A 26337-nucleotide genomic window follows, 5' to 3' on the forward strand; every position below is an offset into this window, starting at 1 on the left:
AAATTTCTTATGCATCCTTTTTGCCTTTGCTACACAGGTCGATGGACGAAGTGCTTTCTGAACCGTGGCTATGATGACTGCGGACCGGGAACCCGCCACCGAGCGGTATACTGCATAAACGCCCTCAACAGGCGCGTCGATGCATCGTTCTGCGCTGGCAAGACGAAGCCGGATAGACAGGGAACGTGTCGCGTACCTTGCGCTGAAGACTGTGTGGTTAACGAGTGGTCTGATTGGGGTGATTGTTCGGTGTCCTGTGGGCCGAACGGAGGTGTCAGGAAAAGAACTAGGAGAATCGTAGGTGAGGATTATTTTGTAACTTGGAATCCTGATAAAATTACTATCAAATACAAAAATTTTTCCTTTTTGGGGTAAGAATTGAGGAGAAAATTTCAAGAAAAGCATTTCCCACAGACTCATGTGTTAAAATGGCACGGTTAAAAAATTCATAAAAAATAAGGAGGAAATTCGAGGGTTGAATATTTACTACCAGTGGATAGGATATTTGTCTGACATTCCATATCTGACCAGAAAAGGGTCCCTTGACCGGCTCATTTTAAAAATAAATTGGCATTTATGAAGACATCTCCTGACGGGGTCAATTTCATCATCTGATACTACAGTAAAGAAGCCCTAATTCTTCCGCCAGTCAAAAGTAGTTCCAAAGTCATTGTTATTTCTTCTCAATTTAGGCAAAGGAAGGTGAGTAGTCACCCTCCCTATAATCAGAGTTAGATGGTCAATCATATTCATACACTTTTGTCAATCAGCAATATAAAAAAAAACTGGAATGGGTAAGGTCGAATTGATATCTTTTGCCTCCCTGTTGTAATTAAGCTAGTGACACCTGTACATCTCCCCTTTTCTCAACCTACATATCCAAATGATAATAATATAGGGTATTTATATAGCGCACATATCCACCTTGTTAGGTGCTCAAGGCGCTCCTATATTACCCAGCTCAGCTAGGCGTTCATAGCGCACACAGCTTTTTAAGGAGTTAATTCCTACCAGTACCCATTTACCTCATCTGGGTTGAGTGCAGCACATTGTGGATCAGTTTCTTGCTGAAGGAAATTACACCATGGCTGGGATTCGAACCCACGACCCTCTGTTTCAAAGTCCGAAGACTAATCCACTGGGCCACAACGCTCCACATGCTAACATTACATCAGACAAGAATGTTTTGATATCCCCGACTCGTTTTGCATCTCTCTTCTCTCTATCAGCTTTCCCATACAACAAAGATTCGAAGCCCTGCTATAATTTTGCTAATTTGCTCGTTCCCTAAATCTGCAAGATCTGTATGGAGTGTGTGTGTATTTGAGTTTTTTCAGACGCGTATCAATCAGGGGCCCGTTGCATAAAACTTTTAAGCTGAGAAAACTCAGGGTTTTTTTACCGGAGTTTTTGCCCTGTGTTAAAGTCAATAGCAGAAATCAGACTAACCTTAGTTTTCAGTTTTTACCAGAGTTTTCTCAGGTAAAGAGTTTTATGCAACAGGCCCCTGATGTGATAATTTACGTCTGGGACCGACCTTTAACGTCACCATCCGAAAGACGTGACGAGGACTCGAACCTCTGCATCAATTTGTAACTTCCCAATATAGCTTGGATTACAGGCGCACGCCACGACGCCCATTTGAAGGGACAGTTGGAGGGACAGGGCAGTATTACCATGAGAGGGCGCTTTATCACTTTTGGACACTGTCTGAATAATATACATCTCCAATGACTTCAACCTTCTAGGTATAGGCTGACATTGCATCAGAATAGAATGTCTCGATATCTGTGACTCATTTTCTATTTCCATCTCTCTTTTACTGCCAGCCTACCCATTCAACAAAGATTTGAACCCCTGCCTGCCGGAGGACGAGTTAACCCAAACCAAGCCATGCAACCTCCACGTATCGTGCCATACGTACTCCTGGCAGGCCACTGCGTGGGGAGAATGTCAAGTGAATGCAACAGCCATGTGTGGAGAAGGAGGTCCTGAAGAGGGAGGATGCCTGATGAACGGAACGGCCAGCTGCGGAGAAGGGATCGGATACCAGTCACGGAGCGTGGTCTGTGAGGAGGAAACAGGTGCATGCATGTTTTGTGAATACAGGAACATTCCCCAGGGAGTGGAGGATAATATATCTATATCTTATTGTAGTTGCAGAGAGGTCACTGACTTTTTGATTTTTTTTTAAATTTATCTTGCTTGTCATCAATTGTTTATATGGATACTTCTGAATATGGCAGTGACCTGCAACCTCTTTATTTTTTTTAGCTTAGTTGTCAGAAATATCCCCCCCCCCCTTATAACAAGGATTTCCAGCTGCTTATAACATTTGTCGATGCAAATCACTTACAAAACTCTTCATGAAATGATCCCATATATATTTTTTTTTTTTATTTGTTTTTTTCTCACATAGGGTTTGTTGCGGATCCCAGCCAATGTGATGTGTGGTCTGAGCCAGCAAGGTCCAGGCCTTGTGATAAAGCCTGTCCTCAGGACTGTGAACTAAGCCCATGGAGTACCTGGTCCTCCTGCAGTGCTTCATGTGGTCTACATGCCATGAGGACCAGGACTAAGCATGTCCTGACTCTACCGGTCAACGGAGGGCTACCATGCCCCCAGGAGACAGATGAAAATGGTATGGAAGACGAGAGCGTTTTTGTTAAGGTCAAAATTCTGCTTTGTGACATCGTGAATTTAATAAATGGGGAAAAGTAAAAGTACTACAACTACATGTACTGCAGCTGCTTTTCTACAAATACTTCTGCTGCTACTATGTCTACTTCTATTACTACTACTGGTCCTACTGCTACTACTTCAAATTTAAACGAACTACTTGTGATGCTGCTTCTGTTACTACAACTACTACATGTATACATGTAATTATACTTTTCCTCCAACTATTACTCCTACTACTACTACTACTGCTGCTGCTGCTGTTACTGCTACATCTACTACTACTACTACCACTACTACTACTACTACTACTACTACTACTACTACTACTACTACTACTACTACTACTACTACTACTACTACTACTACTACTACTACTACTACTACTACTACTACAACTACTATTTCTACTACTGCTACTACCACTACTACCACTACTACTACAACTACTATTTCTACTTCTCAAACTACTACGACTACTCAGACTACTATCAGTAGAAAATACAGAAAGATCTTAAATTCTGCAGATGTCAACGGGTCATCAGCAGCACACCAGGGATCACAAGTGTTTCGGCCATTTGAGTGCTGTACACCTCCCCCTGGCTGGCCAGTGCTATGCTGGAATACCCTGGACAGCACCCCCATTGACACCTAAGTAATCTTGTCCAGAAAGCACTACACTGCCTTCTGAATAACCCAAGCCGAGCCCGTCTCGGCTGCCCCACACATTCTCTTCACCCACTTCTCCCCTTCCCTACCACTGAACCCCATTGCTCGGATCCACCTCCTTGCAGAGACACCCGCAAACCCCCTGCACCCAACCTCGACTGTATGTACCTCTGCTCCCCATCCATTCTGCTCACACTCCTGCTTCAGACTAGCATACTTATCCATTTTCCTCTCCCTCGCCTCTTCTATCCTCGTCTCCCACGGCACCGTCAACTCAACCATCACAATCTTACGTGCCGACCTAGCCACAAGAACCATATCTGGCCGCAGGGCTGTGACCACCACCTCTTCCGGCATAGTCCTATTCCCCTCGTCCACACGTACCTCCCAGTCGTCTGCAACGGCTAACAACCCACCCACACCTTGACTTTGCCTAGTCTTCCTACACCTAGTCCCCTTCTTGACAAACTCGATGCCCCTCACCCTTGGGTTCCATTCTTCTTCCTCGCCTCTACCGCTGCCCTTGCCAAAGCTCCAATCTCCTTCAAGACCTGGTTATGCCTCCATGTATAAGTTTGCAATAACCCTCCACAAGCTGACAGGACATGCTCCAATGACCCTCTTGCCTTCCTGCAAACCTTGCAGCTGTCGTCCTCCGCACAACCCCACCTCTTTAAATTCACCGGCGTTGGCAGGACATCAAAGGTGGAACTGATCATGAAGCGCACGGCCCCAGACGACATCGTCCTGAGTTGATCCCAGGAGACCTTCTGCTCCACCTCTTCCCAACGGGTCCATGCACCCTGCACACCCTGCTGTGCAGCTTTTGCCATCCGACATTCCTCCTCCTTCTCCTTGACTGCCTCAACTACCAAATCCCTCCTACCCTTCCTGCCTTGCTTGCTATACCATCTCATGCCAGGACGATACCCTATCCCGCTCCTACCCACTTGGACAGCACCACGCATCTCCTTCCACTTGGCCATTGCCACAGCTTCATCCGTAGCCTCTTCTGCCTTCCACTTCCTCCCTGTACGGATCGGTGGCCGAGAATCCGCTATTGTCTGATCCTTTGACTCCCTCATCATCATGACCAACCTAACCTTCCCAGCCTTGTACTCTTCTACCACTGATGCCATAGGAAGCCTTAGCTTTCCAGTTCTACAATACAATGCTACATCTGTCAACATCCGTGGGACACCTAACCACTTCCGGTAGAACGAGTTCATCTTCTGCTGCATCTTCTCAACTCTAGAAACTGCCACCTCATACACCTGCAGTTGCCACATGATCCGTGGCAGCAGCCCATATTGGCAGCACCACACCTTTGCATTCCCTGGGATCAACGTCCTATCCACCTTCTTCAACCACTCTACAACTTTGTCATAGATCTGCATCCCTCATCTTAGTCCAACCTACCATCTCCTCAAGTCTATGGAGGCCTTTGTCAACCTGGGACTCATTACTCGACACAATCGTCAGGTCATCCATGAATGCCCTGACAGAGGGAACAACAACCTCAACAACTGGTTATTACTTATCATACTCCTTCTACTGCTGCTGCTATTTGTAATGACACTTAAAATATGAATACTGTTTTGAAGAAAAAAATAATGAATAGAATATATCTCCAGATATTTGTGTTCCAGTGAGTATTGCATCATTTGTTTTTATTATGTTTTTGTAATGGAAATATTTATATTTCTTCCAGGTATCATTACCCAGTTCACACCATGTATTGACATCGAACCTTGCTATACTTTCCAATGGGTCACTGGTGGCTGGTCAGTGTGTCAGGTCATCGGGTCAAGCTGCGGGAGGGGTCTACAGACCAGGGAGGTCCACTGCGGCCGTAGCGACGGTCTGGTGGCTGAAGATGGTAAATCTTTGATGATATACCGTGTCTACAGGGTCCCGTCTTACAAAGAGTTACCATTGATCCGATCAATCGTCACTATGGAAAGCCAGCAACGTCAGCATCTTATAAATGCATGTTTGTTCAAAATATTTTCTAGATATAATGTATATTCTTAAATTCATTGATTTCTTGACAATCTTTAGTTTTCCCCTTTGTTTACAAAGGACGTTTTGCAAATTTTCTGTAGAAAAATTATGACACTATTCCATAGAGTTGGAATTGATTGGATCAATCGTAACTCTTTACAAGACGGGGGCCCCTGGATTTTTCTTTTCACTATACATTAAAAACACTCAGACATTGGCATCTGCCTTTTCTTTTTGGAAATTCCTTTTTTTTCTGCCAATATGATTCCCATTTTTATTTGGGAATTCTGGGAGATTTTGTTAACCGATTGTTTGAATTAACTTCTTCACTTCATGTTGTGACCACTTTTGGTGTATTTGAGTATATTTTTTGTGTTTTTTTATTTTCTACTATTTTTCCACAACTTGACTTGTGATGGGGATTGTCTTGGATGTCTGAAAGACTTCCTATGTGAAAAGTTGTATTTTTCATTGTTTTTCTTTTTCTTCTTTCTTTTCCGCAACTAACTTGTGATGGGGATTGTCTTGGATATTTGAAAGACTTAGAATTAAGAAAAAAATAATCAGTTATTTCTTTTTGCATAGATTAAGCTCTTAGAACCCAATCTGTTTCTCTTATCACTCAGGCATGTGCCTTCAGGATTTCAGGCAGCCCCCACCCACCTCTACCCAGCGATGCTACGTACCCTGCGGTGGGGATTGCCTGCTCTCGGAATGGTCCGAGTTTGGTCCGTGCCAGAGCAATTGTGGCACAGAATCCCTCAGAAACTACTGTAGAATGAGGACGAGGGACATCGTTGGCGTCTGTAAGTAATGATGACATCATCCTGATGGATGAATCATTTTGATTACCTGTAATGATGCTAACAAATATGAATTATAGTAGTACGAGATTTATTGAATAAAGTTTAAAGTTAATACAGTTTAAAATATTATTAAATTTTCATTTTTAAACAATCTTTTAAGAAGTTGTAGTAGTAGATAGGTAGGTTGGTTGGTAGGTCGCCATCATAGTAGTAGTAGTAATGGTAGTAGAAGTAGTAGTAGTAGTAGTAGTAGTAGTAGTAGTAGTAGTAGTAGTAGTAGTAGTAGTAGTAGTAGTAGTAGTAGTAGTAGTAGTAGTAGTAGTAGTAGTAGTTGTAGTAATAGTATTAGAAGTAGAAGTAATAGTAGTACATGTAGTAGTAGTAGTTTTAGTAAAAAAAAAGAAGTAGTGCATGTAGTTGTACTAGTAGTAATAGTAGTAGTCGTAGTAGTAGTAGTAAATGATGGTAAATTCGTATTTTTCAAGTAAAACTACCTAATAATAGATATGTATCTAGAATAAGATGGAATTGGTGTCATAGGACCTTTAAATGCCGATGCGTTCATGATATGCAAGACACCACCTTGATCAATATGCAGTAGTGCGGTCCTCTTGGTATAATCTGACCAATGTGGTCATGCCTTTAATACACCACGCGCAACGAGATATTTCAGTGCCACTCTAAGTCATACTTAAATCTTATTGAAACACCCCTCCAGGTCATTGTCCAGTGAGCGCAGATTCTGCCCAGTACAACAGTGAGTGTACTTCCCTTTTAGCAATTGAAATTTTCATATTTTTACAAAGAAAGTTCCTTTTTATTTTCCAGCGATGACTGATAGCTTGAGTGAGCTATGCCCTCACATAGCAGACAGCGATCTTCATGAATTCCTGTCGTGCGGCTTGCAATCATCCATCTACTCCTGGACCTTCGGACCTTGGACAACCTGCCTACTACCTGAAGGTCTGTGAAACCTTAACCCGGAAAGGATGAACATTCCTTTATTGATAATTAATAATAATACAGGATTTGTATGACGCACATAAACACTTGATAGGTACTCAAGGTGCTCCTATTACCTCGGCTAAGCTAGTCTACCAATAGGATGCTCTCAGCTTTTTTAGGAATTACTTTCTGCCGTTAACCATTTACCTTACCCGTGATTAGTGCCGCACAGTTCGGGTGAATTTTTTGCTCAAGGAAAATCCACCATGGCTGCGAATCGAACCCACATCCCTCAGATTGAAAGACGGAAGTCTTTAACAAGTGGACCACGACACCCCAAATAAATATGTAATATGAAAGGTTCATGCTGTCCTGTTTCTTGACTTTTTCCCAAGTCTGGTAGAACTTTTAACGCCAAAGTTGTGACACCCAGGTACACGGTTAAAAAATTACGCAAACTTAATTACGTAAGTGCATGTCAGACTCAACTCATGGTCCCTGCCCTGTGTCTGTGGGAATAGCTAAAGACAGTACTCAATGACCTGTATGCCACATTCTGCTAACATGAATAGGTATTCAAAAACTTTCATTTTTTAAGTAAAAAAAAATCAGTCAAACCTGACGATTACGGCCACCAAAAAAAAAGGTAAAAACAGCAACAACTGGCCATTATAGACATCTGGGGGGCGTTTCATGAAAGGACTTGTCGGATGTTTTATCCGACAAGTCCCAGTTTATCCGACAGTTACCATAGGAACAGTGCCTCTAAGCCAATCAAAATCATGGAAAGATGTCAGATCTGACAACCTGTCGGATGAAAATATTGATGAAACGCTGCCCAGGCCTTCATAGGCAGGTAATATAACGCACATTTCTTCCACATGGTAGGCAGTTTCTGTGGCCACCAAAGACAAACTTTCCACTTTAGACAAGTGGACGCTCAGGCAGGTGTGACTGTGAACATGATTATTTGCAAGCTATTTGTTAGAGTTCACGGAATTTATCATTAATATGTACAGGAATGCAATGTGGAGCTGGAAAGCAGAGTCGAGCAGCAATCTGCATCAGGAACGATTACGTCCAGGTCGCTGACCTCTTCTGTCCGTCTCTCGACCCATCCCAGACTGGACCCTTGCAAGAACACCCCTGTACCGTCCAGTGTTCCATCGATTGTGAGGTCACTCAATGGTCAAATTGGTCATCATGCTCACAGGCATGTGGTCAAGGTATGTCCTGTCCACTTATGAACCTCTAATACCATAATTCCAAATTAGACTTATTAGCACATTCCATTTTGACCAATCCACAATTGCCTTTGCAATGTCCAATGTTCAATTATTTGCGAGCTTACTCGCTGGTCAAAGTGTTAAGAAAAATTCATGATTGTTGCCAATATTAGGAGCAAAATAAGATTGATTTTGACCTTGTGGAAACTGCATACCTTTATTGGTTCAACATTACATTGACATCTCACACATTATACACTATAGCTTGAGAAGATCACTTGTGCGACATCCAGAGATGCATATAAGACACCGATCAAACTTCTTTCTCTTGACCAAATTGAGTTCAAGCATGGGACTGCTAATTTATTTATGAGCCAATATTGTGTTTTATTTATACCAGAATTTTACAAAAAATTTCCCAGAATGAATGTAGCGCTGACCAAAATCTGCATGAGACATACAAAGGTCATTGTTATCATTGGCTTGGGGCATACTTGTATTCATATGCGAGATTCTTTCAATTTGAAATATGGCTTGTTTTGGTAGGAGAGAGGACGCGAATGAGAGAAATCACAATGAATCCAGTCCAGGGAGGTAGGGCCTGCCCTCTATTGACGGACACACAGATGTGCTTCGAGAGATCATGTGACCTTATAGAATGGGAGATTTCAGAGGTAAGATGCCTTACTGAAACCACTTTGCTTATGTACCTTGTAAAAAGTCTTTATGGCGTCTTTTAGCAGGAGTCCGGCAGTAAAGTCTCTGGCCCGTATTCTTAAGTCAGGTTTAACTTACACCACGGTCTAACTCTGCACTGAAATTATAAGGTGCCAAAAATTCAAAAATTATGTTTATATTATATATTTCTTATGTTTACTATTTTGTTTCCTTTTGCTTTCATAATAAAGAAAGATACTTGATTTATCATTCCATTGAGACATTTATGAACAATGTGGGTGTCATGTGAGTTAATAAATTGAGGGATTTCTGTTCCAATTGGCTCTCCGTAGATAAACCACAACTTTAAACCAGGGTTGAATTTAAACTCGAGTTCGGAATACGGGCTACTTTTTCAGGCTTCCCAGCCTGTCATAGAAATTGAAAATTCTATTTTTTTCCAGTCAGTGAATTTGATTTGAAAAATACCTCAAATCAATGGAAAATGCATTAAATAAGGGGAAAAAAATCAAAGAATTTTGATCAGCCCAAAATTCGAATGCACTGTAGTCAGTCAGACTGTTACAGTTTGTTGCATATCAAAACAACATCAATTGAATGACTGATTATGGTGCCTGTGTAATAGTACTTATATTAATTCTACATTATTGTTTTTATACTGAAAATATGTGTAATTCACTGCTACAACTTAGAAGACATGTGAAACTGGGAATGAGTTTAAATAATTATTGGGAAATTTTCAAACTTCATTAGGGAAAAATCAGGGAAGTTTGTTTTTTTGAAAAGTAGGGAACCCTGTTTGTGTCTTTTTATAGCAGCTTTTTGTATGATGAAGTGTAAGATTTGATAACGAGAGGCCACTTGCTGAATTCTTGCACTAAAGATGCAGTTCAGACTTTTGACAAGTGACTTTACAAACAAAAGATGATACCATCTTGGGTACTATAATCTGTTTCTCATTGATTTATTCAAAGCACAAGAAGGTATCGCCAGTTATTCGTAAAGTAGTTCATAACTTACAAATATTTATATTAAACACACACCTGATGCGGATGCTAGAAAATCTTTGGAGATGTAGATTTTTGGGAAAGGGATAATTTCTCCCCAATTGCTAAGAGAAAAGTATGCAATGATTGTAATCTCCTCTCTGCGTTCTGATCTAGTGGGCGCCCTGTCTACCAACAGATCTGAAGACTAATTGTGGAGCAGGAACTCAGTCCAGAAGCATAAGCTGTCCAGCAGGCGCTGGGAATGAAAGCTTGTGTCAAGGGAGAACACCAAGGCCACCTCTGACGCAGGCTTGTCATTTACCTTGCCAAGGTAATGATGGTGGTGATGGTGATTATGATGATGATGATGATGGTGATGATGATGATGGTGGTGGTGATGATGATGATGATGGTGGCGATGATGATGATTATGATGGTGATGATGATGATGATGGTGATGATGATGGTGATGATGATGATGATGGTGATGATGATGGTCATGATGGTAATGATGATGATGATGGTAATGATGATGATGATGATGATAATGGTGATAATGATGATGGTGATGATGATGGTGATGATGATGATGGTGGTGATGATGATGATGATATGAGTAGAAAAGTGGAGAAAACTCTATTTTTTTTATCCAGTATTTTGAACAAGCCAAACAAATTCAGTTTATCACCTTCTCCACCTAGCTTTTGTCTATGTATAGTGGAGTGGTCATACACATTTTGTCATTATAAACACAATCCTTCTTTCTTTCATTCCCAATATTAGGTGAATGTGTTTTCAGTGAGTGGTCCGCATTTACAAGCTGCAGTCAGCCGTGCATGAACGCCAAAAAATCTCGGAGCAGGATCGTGATTCGCCCTGATGCCGAGCTGCAGCCTTGCATACCAATCAGGCAGACTGAAGCGTGTTCTCAGGCGGATTGCTTAGCATCGGTCTTCACGCTGGCTACGGGAGAATGGAGCACATGCAGGCCTATCCAGGGAGAGTGTGGGAGAGGTATGAGGCCTTTAGTTGTCTGTAGTGTTGTGCATGGCTTAACCCTAAATCTCCCGGGTTATTTTGATTCTTGTCTTTCCCGGGGGGGGCCATTATGGCCCCCCCTTAAGATCTCTGCCGCCGATCGCGCGAGCGACGCAAAAATTTGCACGCTGGTAGTGTGCGATGTAATCTACAAGGCTGTATGGTAAAATTTTCAAAAATAATGAGATTTTATTTTATCTGAATTAATTATGCTAATTTATGCATAAATCATACTTTTTGCTCTAATTCACTAAATAAAGCTCCTAGAATGCTAATTTTTGGTAAAAATTTTCTTTGTAGCATTCTTAACAATCGTAATTCAAAAAAACTTTGGTTTGGAAATAAATTTCTTATGTATTTTATTGTTTTATGAATTTCTTATGTATTTCTTTGTTTTTTTTACTTTTTGTTTTTTATTGCTTTTTCATCGGAAATTGTTCCAGACATAATTCTGATCATAAACAAGGCAAAATTAATTAAGTTTAATCAGTAAAAGTAGAAATAATGATACATTTATGAATTTTGGCTAAATACGCAATTTGCATTGGATTTGTACATGAAATCACGTTTATGAGCAATTTTGGTGGGTCTGACATGCACTTGCATAATGTTGCATAATGTCGTAACCGCGTACCCGGGCTTCACAACTTTGGTCTCAAAATTTGCGCGAGACTTGAATGTAAAAAGTCAGTGAGCTGCGAGGTGAAAAAATTTCGCGCAGCAGATATATCGCGAAAATTGTTGAGGGGGGGCCATTATGGCCCCCCCGGGAGAATTAGGGTTAATCCTAAAGTCAGTGAGCTGCGAGGTGAAAAAATTTCGCGCAGCAGATATATTGCGAAAATTGTTGAGGGGGGGCCATTATGGCCCCCCCCGGGAGAATTAGGGTTAATCCTAAATAGACTGGGCTATTTCGACACCTTAGAAGACGGGGGGGGGCTGATTCAGCAAACTTCTGATTTTACGCATAAATTAGATATTATAGTTTTGATTCAGCAAACTTATGATTTTACGCATAAATTAGATATTATAGTTTTGTAGATAATGCCATGGGTTATGCGCGTACCAATTTTCGTTGTGATCGCAGGATCGACGGCCGAGATCAAAGTCTTCTTAGGTGTCAAAATAGCCCAGTCTATTGAGGGTTAAGGACCAAAATAACATAAATTCACAAAGGTGGTTTTGAAAAGTATTGGGTGAATCTATAGTTGATGAAGATTTCCTGTATGAATTATGCTTAAATCTACTGCATATGTAAAAAATTTAATTGCTGATGCATGCTTTTGTCACGGTGCGCCAAACCGATGCTTGTAGCTGTGGTTGAGCACCCAATTTCATGAAAAAGTCCACTGTTTTGAACTAATAAATCATAAATGGACTCATGAATAAAATAGCATGCTCAACTATGGCAATAAAGCAAACAATAAAGCAGTGCAATAGCTAAATATAAACAAGAAATGAAAAAAAATTGTTTGATATTGACAAGAATATGATTGGAGATCACATGGTTCATCTTTTAAAATCATTTGTGATCTAGCAAAGATGGAGGCATACATCTTGACATAAGAATAATCATAATCTCAGTCATCATCACTAATATGCGGGTGTGTCTAGTGATTCTGACTCTCGCCTTTCAAACAGAGGGTCATGGGTTCGAATCCTAGCCTTGACGTGTTTTACTCCAGCAAGAAATTCATCCACACTGTGCTGCACTCGACCCAGGTGAGGTGAATGGGTAGCCGGGAGGATTAATTAATTCCTTGCATGCACTGAGCGCCGGTGATGGTAGCTTGAGCTGAACCCGGGGTTTTAATAGCAAGTGCTTTGTATCCTGGGCAAAAAGCGCTATATAAATCCAGCTGTTATTATTATTATTATTAATAACTTCATCATGTTGATCATCTCACCATTAAAAAAGAGAAATATTGTCAACATCGTCAAAAGCCCTTTCTCTTTCTTTGTATCCTAGGAACCAGATTCCGGACGCTGAACTGCGTCAACGCTGCCAACATCCCTGTGACCATGGACCGCTGCCAACACGCAAACATCACGACCCATGAAACATGCATGGTTGAATGTCCCATAGATTGTCAACTCGGGGCATTTACCCCATGGTCATCTTGCAGCGCCACCTGTGGGACCGATGGCATCACGTTCAGGACTAGGAAGATCGTCACCAGGTCCTCCGGGCACGGGCGAAGGTGCCAGGATGCACATAGCCTCAATGAGGTAAGATGGTTAGGAGGATGAATGTTCAGATCTGATGATGATGATGACGATGATGATGATGATGATGATGGTGATGATGATGATGGTGATGATGATGATGATGATGATGAGGATGGTGATGATGATGGTGTGGTGATGACGATGATGATGGTGATGATGATGATGATGAAAATTATGATGAAGAAGATGATGGTGATATTGAAATATTTTGCGGTGCTACAGTATATGAACGGACCTGTTATAATTAAATGGTTGTATTTGATATTTGAAGAGTTAAGTTGCAAAAAGGGTTAGGTCCACTTTGGACCATTCCGAGAAAAAGCATGTTTTTTATTCTGTCATATTGCAATATTCTTATGCGAAACTGAATTTTCATGATACCCTACCATGAGAACATAAAATTGGTATACAAGAAATCTACTTGTCTTCATATTTTTAAAGATATTCTTTTCCAAAAAAAATTTGCGTGGACCTAACCCCTTTTGCAATACTAAACTGATATGGACCTAACCCCTTTTGAAAATAAGTGATTTTTCTTTGCCATTTTAGTTCACTTTTTACTAGGAATTTCAACTTTTCTTTAGAATCATCTATATAGAGCTACTAAAGATCTATAGATTAAGATATAAAAATCAAATTTGATGAAAAATGGACCTAACCCCTTTTGCAAGTGAGCTCATTTCATTTATAAATCATTCATCTTTTACCAGACAAGACCTTGTAACATCAAACCTTGCTTCACCTATAAGTGGCACAAAGGAAACTGGAGTGGTTGCCAATTTGATACCAAGGCTGGTTGCGGAGTCGGACACGAGACGAGACTCGTCGAATGCCAGCGCAGTGATGGCCTTACTGTAGACTGGGAATATTGCTATATGAATGGTAAGAGGATTTGTGTGTATGTCAGTCAAGAGATTGTTATCTTAAATAATGATCTGCCACTACGATACGTTATATCACTTTGCGATGTTAGACACTTCACCCATTGTTGTTTATTAAATGTCAAGTCTACTCCCAAAAAACGTTGATTTGAATAAATAGAAAAAAAATCAAACTAGCATAATGCTGAAAATTTCATCAAAATGTAAAATAAGAAAGTTATGACGTTTTGGAGTTTCACTATTTTTTACGAAACAGTGATATACACAATTCAGTGACATGCAAATGAGACAGTCAATGATGTCCTTCACTCACTATTTCTTTTGCTTTTCATTGCTTGAAGTATACAATATTTTTTACATATTTAACAAGAAGGACCAACTCGGCTGAACCATATAGTATTAAACAATGCTAATTGCACATGTTGAGGAGGAATTAATTGTTTCACTTTACAATGTGGAGAAAATTAGAATATTTCATATAATGAAGTACAAAAGAAATAGTGAGTGGGTGACATCATCAGACTTCTCCTTTGCATACCGATCAGGATGTGTATATAACTGTTTTTTAAATTAAGCAAAACTTCAAAATGCCATAACTTTCTTATTTTACATCTAATTTTGGTCAAATTTTCAGTGTTATGCTTGTTATATTTTTCTCTTTTTATTCAAATAAACTTTTTGTTGGGGTGGACTTGTCTTGTAAAAATTTACAAATTTCTTATCATTCTTGTGTTTTTATTATGCATAGCTATGAACTATGATGTGGTCAACCCTCTTGGATCTGCTTTCAACCGGTCTTCTCTGGATCTAGCCACTTCTCGCAAGTGTACCACATGGTGTCCAGGGGATTGTTTGGTGAGATACATTTTTAAATTTTCCTGCATTCTTAAAGTTTACTCTGAGCCTTTTCCCCTATAAACTTTAATAAAATAAAAATTATCTTCAATTGTGCCATCAGATGATAAAAGATGCCCCATTTTCATGTTATTATAATTTCCAATAATCCCCTCCTTTTCTAGTGGTTCATGTTGATTGAAAGCTGAACATTAGTAAGCCAAGCATATGCATTTGTTACCAGTCTCTCATATATTTCTTGTTTTACAGAATGGTAACCATTCACATCTTGACCTGCCAAATGCTTCAACTCCAGTATCGATGGTCAAAAGACAAGGTTGGAAATAGTTTACCAGTCTCTTATTTATTTCTTATTTCACTAGGTTTCGGGAATGGTCTCCGTACACATCTGCTGCATCAATGGTCAGAAGACAAAGTTGAAAATATTTTACCAGTCTCTCATGTATTTCTTATTTCACTAGTTTTCGGGAATGGTCTGCGTACACATCTTTTACTGCTAACTGCTTCAACTCCATTATAAGTAGTCAGAAAGCCAGAATAAGAGTTGTTACCAGTCTCTCATATATTTCAATTATTTCACTAGGTTTCAGAGTGGTCTCCATACACATCTTGTACTGCTAACTGCTTCAATTCAAGTGTAAGTGGTCATAAAGCCCGGATAAGAGTTGTTACCAGTCTCTCATATATTTCAATTATTTCACTAGGTTTCAGAGTGGTCTCCGTACACATCTTGTACTGCTAACTGCTTCAACTCAAGTATCAGTGGTCAGAAGACGAGGATGAGAGTTGTTACCAGTCCACCAGTGATGGGAGGCAAGCCATGTACCACCAATCTCATCAGTTCAAGGTTTGTTTGTTTGTTTATTTCTGCATTCACACTGCATTTATCAAAATATTTACATTGTAATACAGTATACAAAATAATCCATGATGTATACAATATAAACATAACATATAATTAGAAAAAAAATGGTGTGGGCATATACTTCTAATTTTAATAATAAAAAAAAGAAACATCAACAAAATGTAATGAACGCAGGAGACCGCCATTGTGAGTGGTTAAGCTTGTAATTGATGGTGGCCTCATAAAAATGGGTTAGTCACTATGATTGGTCCATGTAATTACTTAACAAGTGGGTGCAATGCAGATGCAGGTGCGGGTGCTTAAGATATATGTAGCTGTAGAATTTATATTTTTTATTTGATTTATAGTGGTTAATTAGGATTGATTTTAAGTATGGGATAAATAAGATGGAATGATATTTCTTTTCAGAATTGATTTTAAGCAGTGTAAAGTGAAACAAGATTTAATATTTTGTGCAAGATTATTCCAAATGTCTGGACCATGATGTCAAATTGATTTAGAGGTACATGTAATGATTGATTTAGAGGTACAGATAATATACAATAAGAAGATGAACAAAGTTGTTGGTAGAAACTTACTTTGTTAGAGGGGGGGTGGGCTCCTCAACTACATGTAGATGCTTTGCACTAGAACTCCAAAAATCACTCCCCCAAATTAATGTTGTAGTTCCAGCTCCTGCCTTTCTGTTCTTTCCATTCAGGCACAACCTTTAGACTAATTTTACCCCAATTCATAAAAGTGCCTGTCAGACCTCAAATTCCTACAAAAAAATTATTTTGTGAATCCAATGCAAATTGAGTTTATAGTTAAAATCTACAATACCGTCTTTATTTTTTTTATTATTTCAAGTAATTGAAACCAATTACTTTTGTGTTGGAATAAAGTATCTGTCTATATCACTCCCATGTCTTTTATGGTCACAATTTGTGTTGTACCTTGGTTGGTCATTGTCAAGGTTCCCAGCCCATTATAAATTATAAATAAAATTATTTTACTTTTTCCAGTCAGGGAAAAATCAGGGAATACCTCAAATCAGGGGAAAGGTCTCAAATGAGGGAAAAATCAGGGAATTTTGATTGGCCCAATAGTCAAAGCAAAGGTAGTCAGTCAGACTCTGTTATATTTTGTTGCATTTCAAAACAACATCCACTGAATAACTGGTTTTGGTGGTACTGATTTGTTTTACATATTTTTTTTTATACTGAAAATCCATGTAATTCACTGCAACTACCAAGGGGGTGTTGCAAGAAAATAATTGCAATCAGTTGCAAATATACTGTTGCAATATTACAATTGATTGATCACTTTTAACTAAAGCAAATCAGATTACACTTTTTGTTGCAAGAAGCAGTTCAATCAGTAATCAGTCACAAATTTGCAATTGATTACAAGCATATGATTGATTTAGGGACCAAAAATAGACTTGCAATTGATTAAATTTCTTGCAACGCCCCATAAGAAAACATGTGAAACTGGGAATGGGTTTAAATAATTATCAGAGGATTTTCAAACTTCATCAGGGAAAAACCAAGGAATTTTGTTTTCTTGAAAAGCTGGGAACCCTGAGTGTGGACAAGTTCATTTTATTGGATTTTGATGATGCGAGAAAAAACTTCTAATGCTTTATAGAGTGGGGAAAAATATTAGTAGACTTGAAGTGCAGTATTTCCATCATTTCTTTTGTAGACCTTGCCCAGCTGTAAGCGCTAATTGCCCTGTGTTTAGATGGACAGTAGGAAAGTGGGATAAAGCAACACGATCTAGAGACATCTGGTGCGAGACTTTAGGTGAGTATTGAAATGAAGAAAAGTATATCACAAGGAGTTCTTGGACTGCTGTGAACTTAAGTTAAATACAAGAGTTTCTTTGACACTATCTTTTGCGGACTGCTTTCAATTCAATTCAATCTTTATTTCGCAAAATAGGATAAAAATAAAAAGAAACATCAAATAATGTGATTAGATAATAAAATAAATTGCGTGGCTTTCCATTAAAGTTATGAGAAACCTGTAAGGCTGGAATGCCAAAACATAGCAAAAAGACAACAATATTAAATTTAAAAAAAAAACAGAATGTCATATCATTATATAAAATACAATGTAGGAAAAATGAGAAAAAACAACAACAAGGAATACAAATAGACACGAATCGAAGGGGGGGGGGTAGATGTGATACAAGTAATGCATTGCTATTAATAATCATTTACTAGAACATTTTTGTACTGTTTTCTAAAGGAAGATATAAATTGTGAATTAGTTATTATTTGGGGAATCTTTGTTTGGAACCTACATAACTCAATGAATTATCTTCGTGACTAGACTTGATAGACCATAAATGAAATTTATTGGAAGAACGGTTATTATGATTATGATCTTGATTATTGTATTGAAAAAGATCTGAAAAAGGAGTGGGTAACAACCTCTTCTTGTACTATACATAAATATTGCAAGTTCTTGCTTTGAAGTTTTACTGATATCATGCTTGAGGGAACCTCTCTGTTTTGTTTTTGAAGCGCTACTCTCGCTTAGTTTCCTCTGCATTCAAGTAATTACTTGTGTGGGTTATTTTAAATCAACTTGGACAATTTATTTATAATTAGAAAGCAGATGACTACTGGTCAGAAAGAAAAGCAGAGACAGCTGATGTAAGGCTAGTAAAAGATCACAGTTCAGCTTGATTAAATTGCCTAGAAAATGCAATAAATCACTTACACATGTTGGACCTTTGAATATATATTTCTTTCATCCAAATTGAAACATCACAAGTTCATGCAATAAACAGAGCTGCCAAGTAGTACGGATTTTCAATATTTAGTACTGAAAAATAAGAAGAATACTGATGGTTTCATGCCAAATACTGATTTCTAATGTTTCAGTTTTATATCTTGTCCAATGGTGTTTCATTGAAAATACTGATTTCCTCACCAAAATACTGATTTTCTGCTTTAGAAATACTGAAATGTTCTTGTTCAGGTTGGCAGCTCTGAATAAACCATGCACATTCACCTCGGTATTTGCGTAGAAGATGTGATAAATTGTCTACAAGTTCCCCCTTTGAATATTCTTTCTTTCTAGATGCAAGCGGGAACATCCTGATCGTAGAAGGGGGTTGTGACGAGACCGTGAAACCACCATCATCTTTAGACTGTGTGCCTGACTGCACCTCACTAGGAAGCTACTGTGATAACGGTGTCTGCAAGTGTTCTTCAGGATTTCTTGGTAAAAAACAAGAATGGTTTTATGTATTCACTTGGTCTGATGGCAGATCGTGTGGTCAAGTAGTTAGAGCATTTGACTCAGAATCGCAAGGTTGTTAGTTTTAATCCCCACTCTGCCATTAATTGTCTCCACTTTGATTAAAAGGCCTGAGAGTAATGCCTATCATCTATAAGGTCGGCCACTACGACTGATTAACCTAGAAAAGTAAACTATTTCCGAGGTAATTGGTTATATCTGTACCAGCAAAAAGCTGTCCTGCTGAGCTCCTACAGGAGTTGCCAAGTTACCATAAAAAGAAAAAAAAACAGATTGTCTAATTCCCAAATCCTCAAATGCCATCATGGCTGATTCAACCTTAGCCAGTATGGTCAGGACCACTTGATTACATGTAAGGTGATTGAATTAATTTATTGAGAAAATTCCAACACAGCCAAGGGCTGAATTGTGGAATCTTTTACAAAGCAAAACACAACATATATGTAACGTTTTATTTCTAATTCGTCTAATGCTAATTCATCCAATTGCTAACTTGTCAACTATCATTTGGTGTATCATCAATTCATCCACTGTCCACATGGTCTAATTGCCAATTCATCCATTCATCATTTCGTCTAATAATCAGTTGGTCCAATAGCTATTTAGTCCATATACCATATACCATTTGGTCTAATAAGACTAAGTGGTATCTGTGCATAATGAATGAAAATTGGACCAACTGGTTATGAGACGAAATGGTGATTAGACGAAGTGATGATCGGACCGAATGGTAATTGGTTATTAGACAAAATGTTGGACAGAATAGCATTAGACTAAATGAAATAGACCATGTTGACGAGTTGGCAGTAGACAGACTGGCAATTTACCTACATGTATGTTACGAAATTGATAATCATAGCGAAAATGACTTGTGGAAATAATAATATCATTGTGGTAATGCCACATGAAATTATTATGTAAGGTGAAATTAAAATAGATATAGGTAACGTGGGATAACAGTAGTATTAGATATTTGCAACCATGATATAACTCTTTGTGGATCAAGTAAGTTTATAATTGCTTGAGTTAATACAGGAAAAAAGTAAACAAATGGTATTTGTTTAACAAATTGAAAATGATACATATCTCCTTTATCAGGGTGAGGAGAAACACACAAAGAAGGAGAAAGATGATTTCAGTATAGGTTGGTTGAATTAAATGATGATTGTCTGTTTGTTACAGGAAATGGGAGAACCTGCTATCCTTCTGTCGGGTGTATAGTAGATGACCATTGCCCCTTCCCACACACAATGTGCAGTAAAGAAAGAGAATGCATTTGTCAACCAGGATATTACTCAGTCGATGGTAAGTTTATATTGCCTTCCTGGTGAATAATGAGCAATGTCATTGATTATAACCTGTATGTTCATTAGTTTATAGTAATTTTGTAATAAAACATAAACATGATAAAAGAAGTTATGATTTCTTAATATATTGGGCGATATCATTAAGTTCAAGATTAAAAATTCAATTGATAATTAATTAATCTTTTTTCTAGTATTTAATTCCACTTTTTCTTAATCTCTTTCCACCATTTTGTTCGACCCTCCTTTTTCCCCCTCATATTTTATCGCTCAATATTTTGTGTAGAGAATTTTATTTATCATTGTTCTCGAGGAAAAGTATCCTGGATGAGAACCCTTGCCTGGGGCAACTCTCTCGGAGGACAGCTTCCCGGCAGGATACCGCGAAGCTATCCTCCAGCAGTCTGTGTCTTTTTATGGAATTGCCCTTTAGAACCTAAAATAAAGCATTCAAAAATTACCATCCTCTTTTCATCTCTCTCTTTCTCTCTTCCTATTATCTAGGTATGTTAAAGTGTGTGCCTGAAGACGTCATAGTCACAACATCAGGAGGGATAGAAACCAACGACGCTGATTCAAACACAAGCCTTTATCATGCGAAAAGAGGTGAGTTATATCAGCATTGGAGCATTCATTTTGGAGCCTTCTGTGTGGAGGAGCTGTGGTGTAGTGGTTCTGACTCTCGCCTTGTAAACAGAGGGTCGTGTGTTCGAATCTCACCACGGTCTGGCGTCCTTCCAAAGTTTGCCACTCTCGACCCAGGTGCTAAATGGGTACCCGGTATGATGTGAAAGTCATTGTAGCTTGTCCAGTACTGTGTGCGCCTCACCGGCAACTGACTGGAATACTCCCCAGGGAGTGGAGGATGTGCACACATTGTGTGCGGGAATGACTGATCGAATCCGATGAACGGGGTAATAATATATTTGTAAACGCTTAGACACATCGTTCCGACGTATTAAGCGCTATATCAAGCGGATTATTATTCATTAAAACAGCGTTAACTGTTGAATGTTGGGCAGCCTTAATGTAGATAGGACTGGTATGGAGAAAGAGATCTCCAAGACAATGGCTAAGGGGGTGTTGCAAGAAAATATTTGCAATCAATTGCAAATATTCTGAAGCTCAATTGTAATAGTAGAAAATCAGATTACACTCCTTGTTTCAAGAAGCAGATTAACAATCAATCGCAAATTTGTAAACTCTAATGATTAATTTAGGGACCAAAAAATAGACTTGCGATTGATCACAGGCTTCTTGCAATGCCCCATAAGACAATTGTGTTTAGATTGAGAGTCAATTGCCCTTTTCCTCCTCATTATTTTCTTGTTCTTGTTGTTGTTCTTCTTATTCTTGCATTTCTTCGTTTTCTCCTTCTAACTCTTCTAAAGTGGTAAAGATAATTAGTTCATTATATCTTCAAACAATAAAATGATGAGAAAGCAAAGTTTCTTTTGGCGACCAAATCTTGATTATTTCTTTAAAGATATTGTATAGAATGCAATATTTTTTAAAAATTGTACAATATTTTAAACCTCGGAACCTGATCTTTCAGCTATATTCAAATCTCAAATAATATTGTTGGTGGATTATTTTCTTAAAGATATTGTAGAGAATGCAATATTTTTTTAAATTTTATACATTATTTTGAACATCGGAACCTGTTCTTTCAGCTATATTCAAATCTCAAATGATATTGTCGGTTATTTTCTTAAAGATATTGTAGAGAATGCAATATTTTTTTAAATTATACATTATTTCCAACCTCGGAACCTGATCTTTCAGCTATATTCAAATCTCAAATAATATTGTCGGTTGATTATTTTCTTAAAGATATTGTAGAGAATGCAATATTTTTTTAAATTTTATACATTATTTTGAACATCGGAACCTGTTCTTTCAGCTATATTCAAATCTCAAATAATATTGTCGGTTATTTTCCTAAAGATATTGTAGAGAATGCAATATTTTTTTAAATCATACATTATTTTGAACATCGGAACCTGTTCTTTCAGCTATATTCAAATCTCAAATAATATTGTCGGTTGATTATTTTCTCAAAGATATTGTAGAGAATGCAATATTTTTTTTTATTTTATACATTATTTTGAGTATCGGAACCTGATCTTTCAGCTGTATTCATATCTCAAATAATATTGTCGGTTGATTATTTTCTTAAAGATATTGTAGAGAATGCAATATTTTTTTAAATTATACATTATTTTGAATATCGGAACCTGATCTTTCAGCTATATTCAAATCTCAAATAATATTGTCGGTTGATTATTTTCTTAAAGATATTGTAGAGAATGCAATATTTTTTTAAATTATACATTATTTTGAACCTCGGAACCTGATCTTTCAGCTGTATTCATATCTCAAATGATATTGTCGGTTGATTATTTTCTTAAAGATATTGTAGAGAATGCAATATTTTTTTAAATTATACATTATTTTGAACATCGGAACCTGATCTTTCAGCTGTATTCATATCTCAAATAATATTGTCGGTTGATTATTTTCCTAAAGATATTATAGAGAATGCAATATTTTTTTTAATTTTATACATTATTTTGAACATCGGAACCTGATCTTTCAGCTATATTCAAATCTCAAATAATATTGTTGGTTGATTTTGTGAATGGTCAAATGCCATATTTTTTTGTTCTGTTTGTTCTACCATACAGGTACATGGAAGTGGGTAGTTGGTGCTGTGTGTATGGGTGTTATCATATTAGCAGCTATTCTGTGTGGAGTATTAGTATACAGGTAAGTAATTTGGTATATGATTGATGGTTAATCCATCTTGCATTGTTGTTGGCGACTTTTAAATGATTACAAAGAAGAAAATTAAGATGAAGAAGCTTGTAATGCTGGTGGTAATAATGGCCATGGCGATCTATGGGGGGTGGGGGAATTGCCCCACCTGCTCCATTTGGCCATGGGTAGAACCATGCAAACTGGTATCATAGTGGGTGTATCATAGAAGAATCATAGTAAACTACAATTTCCTTGGTACTACCATAGATACCCTAGTAAAATACAATGGTATCTATGGTAATGCCATGGTATTACCGTACATACCATGGTATTACCATGGTACCAACAATTAAGGCCATGCTTACCATGGTAATATTATGATAACCATAGTATTACCATGGTAGTACCATGGTAGTACCATGGTAGTACCAAGACTACCATGGTAATACCATGGTAAAACCATGAGTACCATGGTAATACCATGGTAAAACCATGAGTACCATGGTAATACCATGGTAAAACCATGAGTACCATGGTAATACCATGGTAAAACCATGAGTACCATGGTAATACCATGGTAAAACCATGAGTACCATGGTAATACCATGGTAAAACCATGAGTACCATGATAATACCATGGTTTATTTTTGTAAGGGGAAGATTTTGGCCGTGCAACAGTTAAGTAGAGGAATAAACTCAAATAATTCAAACTGATTAATGGTTTGTATGATTATGGTAATCTTGCATTGTTGTTGGCGATTTTTGAAAATAATAATAATACGTGAGACTTGTATAGTGCACTTCCTATCTTGATTAGATGCTCAAGGCGCTTCAGAACAGAACAACAAAATCTATATACATATAATACATGTCTGAACAATAAGTCAATGTCTATCAAAAAGCACTCTTATACAGGTATGTTTCAGAAAAATCTTTTTCTGATGATGTCACAATGAAATGGTTCAGAATAAAGGCTCCTTGAAGAAAATGAGTATGCACATTCTCAACCTATGATAGTAATATAATTTTATTTATTTATGTATTTACTTATTCTTGTTCACAATGTACAATATAAAAGAATACACATATAATATATAAATATATATAAGACACGGGTAAATAATGAACAACATAAGCTAAAAACTTGATTGGTTGAAGCACCTTTAAACTGGTTTTGCATCCAAGAAAACAAAATAAAAATGTAAGAAAAACGAAGAGAGGAAAGAAAGAGAAGAATATAAAAGTGATAGAGTGCCAAGATATAACAATTAAGTTTCAAGTTGTTATGAATATATGGTAATAGTAATTCAACAAAGTTAACTTCTTAATCCTCAGTTACGAAGAAAGAAATGATTACAAAGAATGAAAATGAAGGTGTAGAAGCTTGTAATGCTGGTGGTAGTAATGGCCATGGCGAAGATTTGGGCCGTGCAACAATGAAGTAGAAGAATAAATTCAAATAATTCAAACTGTTGAGGACCTTTTTTTTTGTTTCTTTTCTGGTACAAAATCCTTTATTTGTGGTTGAAGACCTTTGGCTTGTCAAATTTTGGGGCGGACGATTTTGCCCCCCATGTAGAAAATCCTAGGTACGCTACTGGTTAGCATGAATGTATTTGTTTTGTGTTGTTTTTGCAGGTTTTACCACACAGGGGAGGTCCACTTTGAGCCGATACCAAACTCAACAAACTACAGGAGATCATTCCGGAGCAGCATGAAGACAAGGATGCTGGAAGAAACCGCATGCTGACAGAGATTCAGAAATCCACAGGGTTAGATTTGAATGTCTGTTCAACACCAACGCTTAAAGGACCAGTCCACCCCAACAAAAAGTTAAATGACTAAAAAGAGAAAAGTCCAACAAGGATAATACCGAAAATTACATCAAAATCGGATGTAAAATACAAAAGTTATGGCATTTTAAAATTTCGCTTAATTTCACAAAACAGTTATAAGCACATCCTGCTTGGTATGCAAATGAGGAGACTGATGACATCATTCAGTGAAGAACGAATCCAAGGTTTGCAGTTGATATCTTACTGACTTTGAAGTGCTAGTAAGGGACAGTAAAGGACATGTTGCGAATAGGCATGAGTGTGATGGTGCGAGATTTCGCATGAGGTGAAAGAAAGATGTTCTATTCAACGAGGCATTAGCTGAGTTGAATAGAGTGTCTTTCTTTCACCGAATGTGAAATCTCGCACCATTGCGCGAATAAGAATATTCGCTATTTGTGTTGTACAACGCCTCGGACTTTAGCAAAAGTATATCGGGGGAAAAGGGAGTTTTTCTTGCAGTATCTTTGAAAAGGGAGCAATAAAATTGAAAGCAAAAAGCAAATCCCAAAAGCGCACATGACCTCGGGCAGCATTGCGCATGTAGCCAGCAAGCTATGTGCAACGGTACGAATGTTTGACATTCAGCCTCCCATTTGCTTGTGTACAACAAGCTAATTAGGCATTGTATAGTAAAGGACATGTTGCAATCAAATATAGCATCAAGGTTCCGTACACTTGAGGCAGACAGAACACGTAAATTGCCTATACCTCGATGTTCGTTAATCTGAAAACATAAAAGGGTTCATTAATCCGAACATTTGTGGCGTTATTCCAAACGTTCGATAATCAAAAAAAGGTTCGTTCGTCCGAAAACGAAATTAACGAACCTGAAAACGAAATAAGGTTCGTTGTTCCAAAGGTTCGTTAGTCCAAAAACGAAATAAGGTTAGTTAATCATTAAGTTTTCGGATTAACGAACCTTCTGAATTATGAATGTATGCGGTCCAGAACCAATTTATTATGATTGGCCTTCATCAAGGAATTCTTGTTGCCCAAAATTATGAATTCAGTTTTACTTTCATTTAGCTTCAGACTGCCATTTCAGTGCCATACAGTTTCAGTGCCATTTAATATATTCATATTATCTTCATAGATTCTGAAACTTTGGGGGCTCTCCCTACTTAATTGTATATGTTACAATATTTATAGAAATATAAGCAAATCTATATATTTTCTTTAATTGAATGCTTTCCTACTTACTTTGCTTCCAGTGTACCAATCTCGTTCTATACGCACAAAGGTGGGATTTTATGATATATCTTCCAAAAGAAATGTCCTAGATATTAATTTACTTATGCAATGGGGGTATATATATAT

The 26337-nt window shown here is 37.9% G+C and overlaps 1 protein-coding gene across 1 annotated transcript in view; it reads left to right on the forward strand.

Annotated features, from left to right (window-relative positions):
- LOC121416859 (thrombospondin type-1 domain-containing protein 7A-like) overlaps positions 1-24940 on the forward strand; it is a 49341-nt gene extending 24401 nt beyond the window's left edge. Inside the window, exons 7-26 of the mRNA XM_041610380.1 lie at positions 38-301; positions 1830-2084; positions 2420-2641; positions 5060-5227; positions 5979-6158; positions 6987-7121; positions 8123-8329; positions 8876-9003; positions 10171-10327; positions 10780-11010; positions 13004-13263; positions 13974-14145; positions 14893-14999; positions 15704-15846; positions 17551-17651; positions 18939-19082; positions 20301-20423; positions 20927-21028; positions 23110-23191; positions 24821-24940. Coding sequence (XP_041466314.1) covers positions 38-301; positions 1830-2084; positions 2420-2641; positions 5060-5227; positions 5979-6158; positions 6987-7121; positions 8123-8329; positions 8876-9003; positions 10171-10327; positions 10780-11010; positions 13004-13263; positions 13974-14145; positions 14893-14999; positions 15704-15846; positions 17551-17651; positions 18939-19082; positions 20301-20423; positions 20927-21028; positions 23110-23191; positions 24821-24932 — 3293 coding nt within the window. The 3' untranslated portion in view covers positions 24933-24940. The remainder of the gene's footprint in view (positions 1-37; positions 302-1829; positions 2085-2419; positions 2642-5059; positions 5228-5978; positions 6159-6986; positions 7122-8122; positions 8330-8875; positions 9004-10170; positions 10328-10779; positions 11011-13003; positions 13264-13973; positions 14146-14892; positions 15000-15703; positions 15847-17550; positions 17652-18938; positions 19083-20300; positions 20424-20926; positions 21029-23109; positions 23192-24820) is intronic.
- Positions 24941-26337: the final 1397 nt, after the last annotated feature.

Source organism: Lytechinus variegatus, chromosome 6 (assembly GCF_018143015.1).
Source record: "Lytechinus variegatus isolate NC3 chromosome 6, Lvar_3.0, whole genome shotgun sequence".
Taxonomy (NCBI): Eukaryota; Metazoa; Echinodermata; class Echinoidea; order Temnopleuroida; family Toxopneustidae; genus Lytechinus; species Lytechinus variegatus.